This window comes from Berghia stephanieae, chromosome 5 (assembly GCF_034508935.2).
Source record: "Berghia stephanieae isolate SIO BIC M18660-M18661 chromosome 5, UCSD_Bste_1.3, whole genome shotgun sequence".
Lineage (NCBI taxonomy): Eukaryota > Metazoa > Mollusca > Gastropoda > Nudibranchia > Aeolidiidae > Berghia > Berghia stephanieae.
Genome location: NC_088364.1, coordinates 3,341,953 through 3,350,135, shown reverse-complemented (window position 1 = coordinate 3,350,135; position 8,183 = coordinate 3,341,953). Strand labels below are relative to the sequence as shown.

The 8,183-nt window shown below is 37.4% G+C and overlaps 1 protein-coding gene across 1 annotated transcript in view; it reads left to right on the top strand.

Annotated features, from left to right (window-relative positions):
- The window catches only part of LOC144972253 (von Willebrand factor A domain-containing protein 3A-like), a 60,896-nt gene extending 54,468 nt beyond the window's left edge, over positions 1–6,428 (top strand). Inside the window, exons 29-33 of the mRNA XM_078913300.1 lie at positions 822–973; positions 2,165–2,291; positions 3,870–3,967; positions 5,125–5,180; positions 6,242–6,428. Of these exons, the coding sequence (XP_078769426.1) occupies positions 822–973; positions 2,165–2,291; positions 3,870–3,967; positions 5,125–5,180; positions 6,242–6,294 (486 nt within the window). The 3' untranslated portion in view covers positions 6,295–6,428. The remainder of the gene's footprint in view (positions 1–821; positions 974–2,164; positions 2,292–3,869; positions 3,968–5,124; positions 5,181–6,241) is intronic.
- Positions 6,429–8,183: the final 1,755 nt, after the last annotated feature.

The window sequence follows — 8,183 nt, the reverse complement described above, 5'->3', positions numbered from 1 at the left end:
GCTATTCCAATTTCCAAGTGTACGATTTGATTTGTCTTCTTGAGATCTACCCTGCTAAGCTGCTCCTGTCTCCACCTTGGGATCAACTTGAGAGCCTCACAAAGCTGAAAACTGTACCCGAGGAGGAGATCAAGAGGTACACCCGGCAGCTTGGGGCCCCTTGCGGTGAAGAACTCCATCACCTCTTCTGTTGACGTGCCACATTTTTGGCAGTCCATTTCTGATGAAGTGCCCCTCTTTGGCTGCTTGTGCCAAGTGGTACATATACACCACGATCAACAGCGCTGATGCAGAGTGCAGTTTTTCTGTTTACAATCTTATATTGTCAGACAGGCGCAGAAGTCTTAGCACAACGTCTCTACGACATCTAGCTTTTCTGTGCTACAACAAAAAATTAAGTTTTGAATTTGCGTTGTAGTTCTTTAATTTTGAATTGGTTAAATAATGTAAATAAAGCAATGGAAAAAATTTAGACAGCGATTTATTACTTTTTTCTTGTTTTGCATAATTTGTAATTTCCCTTGCATAATTTGCCTTTTTCCCCCGCATAATTTAATAAAGCGCTTAGAGCCTGTGACAACGGGGTAAAGCGCTATATAAATGCCATTTATTATTATTATTATTATTATTATAATTTGGGATATTTTTTTGCATATTTCCGGGGGGCCAGTCATGCCCATCATCATCATCATTATCATCATCATCATCATCCTCATCATCATTCTCATCATTATCATCATCATCACCAGCAATAGTACAAATTTTAGCATTAACCCCTATTCCCATCATAACCTCCCCCCCCTCTCTTTCCATCCATCCAGCTGGCGTTCCGAGACCCCGAAATTGAGGCCATTTACCTCCTGACTGACGGCAAACCGGACACGAGCACGTCCCTGGTGCTGAGAGAGGTCACCAAGATGAACGAACGAAGACACATCAGTGTCAACACCATCTCATTCAACTGTACAGACAGGTATTATGTGGTCTTAGTGCGGCTTTGTCGTCCTGTTGTAATATGTTTTTTTTTTATATCACTGTAAAGCGCTTAGAGCCTCCTGTGACAACGGGGTAATTTATTTATTATTATTATTATTATTATTATTATTATTATTATTATTATTATTATTATTATTATTATTATTATTATTATTATTATTATTATTATTATTGTAGTATGACACTCGCCTTTGGATTGGATGGTTCAGGGTTTGAGTTCCGCTCTGAGCAGCACACAGTTGGGTCCTTGGAAAAGGCTCTTTACTCACACCCTCTCACCATACTCAGGTGTAAAATGAGTACCTGGCTGTTAACAGTTTTGTCTTTGTCCGAAAAAATGTAATATCACCTAAAAGGCATCATGTCTTGTCTTGCATATATTAAATGTTGCTATTAGCTTGTGACACCTTGTGAAGCACTTTGAGCATGTTTAGTGGATATTGTGCTATATAAAAGCTCAAGTTTTTTATTTGGGTTTATTCATGAAATTAAAATATTATAAAAATAGACGTTCTTATAAATAAGACCGGTTTTTCTTGGTTGGAGAGAAAGATAAAGGGAGTTAATGGGACTCATATATACGGGAAGAACACAAAATGAACGACGTTTCGGCATTTTTGGCCTTTTTGAAGTAAACATGTGGATAAAATTAATATCGTGTTTACTTGAAAAAGGCTAAAGGCCGAAACGTTGCTTGTTTTGTGTTGTTCCCTTATAAGTGAGTCCCATTAACTCCCTTTATCTTTCTCTCCATTCGATTGGCTCATTTCGGCGCTTCTAGTTTTTTGGTTTTTATTAGTTGTATTATTTGTGCTGCTATGTGGTCTTGTGGTATGACACTCTCTTTCGGATCAGAAGGTCCTGGGTTCGAGCCTCATTGGCGCATAGTTGAGTCCTTGGAAAAGGATGTTTACTCACATTCTCTCACCGTACTCATGTGTAAAATGAGTACCTGGCCGTTGACAGCGTTATCTCTGTCCTAAAAAATTGTAAAATCGCCTAACAGGCGTAATGTCCCGTCTTACATATTGCATGTTGCTGTTGGCCAGGGTTCCCTTTTAAAGCAATTTGAGCACTTTTAGTGGATATTGCGCTATATAAAAGCTCTATTTTTATTTTTTTAATTTGTATGTATGCCTGTAATCCACCTCTCCGTTCCTTCCTACAGCACTGCCAACAATTTCCTGAGGCTTCTGGCTGCAGAGACGGGAGGTCGCTACCATCGCATCCATGACGATTTTGATGCCCAACTTTTTATCCACAAACTCTTGTCTCAGGGCTTTGGAGACAGTGAGGTGAGACAATAGTTTTAAATAAAATTAAAATAAAATAAAATTCCCTTTATTCATCCCCAAGGAGTAATTTGTCTTTAGGGTCTATTCCAAGGGAAGACTGGAATAACCCAGGCATCAGCCGCAGTGCAGCGCCGCAAAGTGAGCTAGGGCGAGGTGACTTGCTCAAGGTCAGACAACGAGGGAGGTAGTCCAAACTCGGTATCTTTTGGGTTTGAAGCCAAGACCGTGCCACTGAGCCACACTGCCCCCTTATTATACATTTACAGTTATTTCCCCTTTTATCTACAAACTCTTGTCTCAGGGTTTTGGAGACAGTGAGGTGAGACAATAGTTTTCATTATACATTTACAGTTATTTCCCCTTTTATCTACAAACTCTTGTCTCAGGGTTTTGGAGACAGTGAGGTGAGACTAAAGTTTTCATTATACATTTACAGTTATTTCCCCTTTTATCTACAAACTCTTGTCTCAGGGCTGTGGAGACAGTGAGGTGAGACAATAGTTTGAATTATGGGAAGACCACAGCATTTCTTATCTTGTTGACCTTCAGCCATAAAGACATCATGAGGGGAAAGACAGAAGAAGAGAAAGAAAAGAAGAAGGAAGAAAGAAGAAGAAGAAGAAGAAGAGAAGAAAGAAGAAGAAGAAGAAGAAGAAGAAGAAGAGAGGAGAGGAGGAGGAGGAGAGGAGGAGGAGGAGGAGAGGAGGAGGAGAGAGGAGAGAAGGAGAAGGAGAAGGAGAAGAAGAAGAAGAAGAAGAAGAAGAAGAAGAAGAAGGAGGAGGAGGAGGAGGAGGAGGTGGAGGAGAAGAAGAAGAAGAAGAAGGATGAGGAGGAGGAGGAAGAGGAGGAGGAGAAGAAGAAGAAGAACAAATATGTAATAATTTTACATGACAAAACAGCTCTCGTAATACTATTTTATATTATTTTTGTCGGTCTCCGAAGAAAAGATTGATCTGAAACTTTCCTTCTCACGCATTTTGTCATTTTTTAAAGCTGTTTTTTGTATTTTTGTTCAATGCCACCATTTGTTTTTGTTTGTATTTTTTTGTTTACACAGCTTCTAGCAGCCCAAGCAGGATTTTCAGTGACATAGTAATGATTTTATTTCATTCATTGGCTGAAGAAGGGTTTTAGCCCAAAACATTCTTGTATTTTATGGAAATTGTTTTGTTTTTGTTTTTAATTCATTTTTGTTCATGACTCTTTTGAGCAGTTTACCATTGACTACTTTCACATCATGACCTTTAACCAGATCTACTTTCTGTTTCCCCAGTGGCTATGTGGTCTTGTGGTATGATACCCACTTTTGGATCGGAAGGTCCTGGGTTTGAGCCTTACTCAGCGCATAGTTGAGTCCTTGGAAAAAGCTCTTTACTCACATTCTCTCACCGTACTCAGGTGTAAAATGAGTACCTGGCCATTAACAGCTTCGTCTCTGTCTGAAGAAAATGTAATATCGCCTACACGTTACATGTTGCTACTGGTCAGGGACACTTTGTAAAGCGCTTTGAGCACGTTTAGTGGATATTTCGCTATATAAAAAGTTGAATTTCAATTTAATTTTGACTGTTTCCCCAGTACCCCCACCTCCCCACCTTTGAAGGGGATGACTTACGCAAAATAGGGAATGAAATAGCCCTGGCCAGGAAATTCCTACAACAGTCCCGGATATACAGGTAACGGTTACTTCAATAAATAAATGAATTAACCAATAGATTTTTGACCAATCAAAACATGAAATTAGTGACACACCCTCACACGTGCTCGGACAAACATAGTTGGCTGCTTATAAACAGTAACGCGAATGAAATCGACCTCTCTCTCTGACCATTGTTATGTTTTATATACCGCCAAATGGGTGACTAGTTATCACACGGTGTTCTCAATCAGATTATAATACTTATAAACGTTTACATTTAATTTATACATAGTTTTCTGTGTTAGTTCTATTGACCAATCGGTAGAACAGTGGGTATTTTACTTAAACACAAGCCATCGATAGTAAAACATGTGTAGTTTGCTGAGTCTACCAATCACTACTATTGTTTCCATTATGACCATTGTCCGAGAGGCGTGGTTATCTACCTGTTAATTCCCTTTATTCATCCCATAAGTAATGTTAATGTTGCTGCTCGAAGCTCGAAGAAATATATAACAATGTGAAGTTGAATGTAAGCTTCAATTTAATTACGAAAACAGATAGAATGGACGTTTTGGGTTTCCCCTTTATCAACAAACAGGATGAATGAAACACCACATATTTATATATATATATATATATATATATATATATATATATATATATATATATATATATATATATATATATAATATATATATATATATAATATATATATATATATATATATATAATCAAAAAGTCATTTGACCACTTAACCATCTTCCCATTTCTGGTGATCCTATGACCTAAAAGGATTTCATCTACAATCTAATTTTTTTTTTCAAATGAAAGAAGTGATAGTTGAGAGGCTTCGGATAGGAAGATTGCAGACAATGGACGTTTCGGATACAAACCATTCATCAGCACAACAATAAACAAATGAATGTGGAAAACAAATAAAATAAAATGCCGCATAACTTGTTATACAACATTTTATTTTATTTGATTTCCACATTCATTTGTTTATTGTTGTGCTGATGAAGGGTTTGTACCCGAAACGTCCATTGTCTGTAATGTAATCTTCCTATCCAAAGCCTCTCCACCATCACTTCTTTCGTTTGTATTTTCACAATCCCAGGCGTCCTGCAGCCCCTACCGTCCTCTAATACTAATAACCTTTTTTTTTTTGTCTCCCAATTCCCCAACCTCCAGGAACATGTATAAAAGCAAGGCGGCCTCGGCCACAGACAGACCACCCAGTGGGAAAGGTGAGTCGGCTCTGCAATGATAAAATCTACATCTCAGTTGGTAGACCACTCGCTTCACACGCAAAGTTACCGAGATCGATCCCGGGGGGCAGTTGAGATTTTTTTCTGACCCACCAGTCCGTACAGCAGTGACTGGGTAGCTGGGTCTGTTTTGATCTGGCAGAAAGTACATTGCGATAGACTAGCATCCTATCCAAAGGGTTGCAAGCAATTGCTATTGTCCATTTCACGCTATAGAAACTTGAATAAACTCCGGCTCTATGAGCCTAAAGGCTCTGATAGACTACTTTTTTTTTACTACTTGTTGCTTGATGCTCAAGTTCATTTTGACGTTTATGTGAATCGCTTAGAGGGGGGTGAAGTTGTTAAGTTGTTAAGACATTGCACTGTGATCCAGAAGGTCTAAGGTGTGATCCCTGCTTCAGGAACTTTTGGTGGGCAAGATTATTAACCCCCAATTTTCTCACTTTGGACAATACAGGTTTATTCCTGTTTAGCAGCAGACATCTTGTTTGATGGATTATCTATATTGACCGGTAATCAGAAGGTCTAAGGTTCGATCCCTAGTCAAGGTAGACTGGGGTTTTTTTGGGGATTGTTTTTTTTCTTGTATTTTTCTTTCTTACTTGTCCTGCACCTTTCATACACACTTGTTCAGATCTTTATCTTACACCGGTGCCTGTTCCTTCATTTCTTAGTTTTGATTTATCCGTCTTTGTTTGCCTTCTTGTGCAGCTATGTGGTCTACTGGTACTGGTATGACACTCGCTTTCGGATCGGAAGGTCCTGGGTTCCAGCCTCGCTCGTCGCATAGTTGAGTCCTTGGAGAAGGCTCTTTACTCACATTCTCTCACCGCACTCAGGTGTAAAATGAGTACCTGGCCATTAACAGCGTTGTCTCTGTCCGAAAAAATTATAACATCGCCTAACAGGTGTCATGTCCCGTCCTAAATGTTAAATGTTGCTGTTGGCCAGGGACCCCTTGTAAAGCGCTTTGAGTACATTTAGTGGATATTGCGCTATATAAAAGCTCATTTTTAAAAAAAAAATTTTCTCCCAAGGTCTGACCCCATTTCTGGCAGGAAGACCCAAGACTGGATCAAAGGAAGTCTGAACATCAGAATAAACTCATCAACACTTCCTTGGGAATAAACTCGTCAACACTTCCACGGCTTTGGTCACAAACAGTTCAACTCCAAGAATACGTGGGTTTTTCCAATCTTAGGCCAAGGTCACTCGCCATCCCATGACGAGCTTTGTCTATAAATAACTATACATATTGAGTAAAACTATCCAATGAAAATGAATTATTTTGACATGTGACAGAATCATTGATATCCATTGGTCCTTTATATCATCAGTCGTATTTTAAATCTCTTGCATATTTGGGTTTTCTTGGGTTGAACATTTCAACCAAAGTGATTGACTTTGTTCATGTTTTTATTGGGATTTTGAATGAAGTTTAACATTGAGAACAAGAATAAGGAATTCAGCAAATGTTCATTAGTTGTGGCTGGCAAACCACAAATAATTTAAAAATCTGTAACCATCACACAATCATATTTTGTAATGTTACAAGAATATGGGATCTAGCAAATGCTCATTAGTTTTGTGGCTGGCAAAGCTATAATTTAAAAAAGCTGTAACCATCGCAATACCGTATTTTGTAACGTTAAGTCCTTTCAGTCTTTTTGATTGAATGTGTTGAGATGTGACGTTTCCGGGTCTCTGGCTGGCATATTTACAATAGACAGGGGTGTGACGTCAACTGCATAGTATTTATAGGAAAACTGTCAAGATTCAAAAGGTTTTGGTTTTAATATACTTTTTTTTTCTATGGTAAGTTTGAACGTATCAATTCATATCAATAGCAATAGTTGCCTTGTGTCCAATTGTCTGTGAATATTGAGATGAATTTGAGGGAGCCATTGAGAGAGAGAGAGAGAGAGAGAGAGAGAGAGAGAGAGAGAGAGAGGGAGAGAGAGAGAGAGAGAGAGAGAGAGAGACTTTGAATATAAGTCTAAAATAAATGACTTAACAAGGCTTTAAGGGGAAAGGGGGGGGGGGGGGGGGGGGGGGGGGATGTGACATAATTATTTCATTACTTATGTTTGTCTAAATATTTTTGTCGAAAAATGTATTAATGTTATAAGTAGAATAATATAATAAATTCCACTATATTTATTCATTTATCAAAATGTTTAAAAGAATAAATTACATTCTTATAACATTCATGAATATCCGACCGCAATAAATAAAATTGTTATCATTACCTTGTCTTGGGAATAATTGATGACATTTTGTAAAATTAGAAAAATAATTCAAACTGTGAAAATTTATGAGTTTGTCTTTGTTTAACTTCATACTTTTGTCAAACACCATGACATTTTACATTATGAAGGTCATGTTTATTCTCAAGATGTAAAAGTTCTTGTTTATTCTCAAGATGTAAAATCTTACATAAATAACCATAAATTGTAGAAAAGTTATAAATCTTTTAATATTAATTTATGTTGCCTAATAATTTGTATGTAATTTTTAAATTCCAAGTATCCAATAAAACTGTGATATGACTAAAACGTTTTATGTTTTTAAAAAACAACAACATTTTTTCATGTTTAAATAACTGATTACCGATCTCAATAATTTTCCAAGTGGCTTCAACGTTTTCATTTTAAACAATAAATTATGCAGTGTTTTTCGTTGTTTTACTAAGAATCCTTTGAACCGAATGACTGCCGTACTCAAGAAAATCTCGTATTTAAAAATTTGGCCAGAAAACTCGTCCTTCAAATATCTCTCAATTTAAATGACCCTCACCTTGGCAAAAAATCTCAAACTGAGACTTCTGGGAAGTCTTCCTTAAATTTTAAGTTTGAGCGTTTTTGCCAAGATGAGTGTCATTTAAATCGATCGATATTTGAAGGACGAGTTTTCTGGCCAAATTTTTAAATACGAGTTTTTTGAGACGACTGCATTTTAATGGTTAATAAGTTGTTTTAA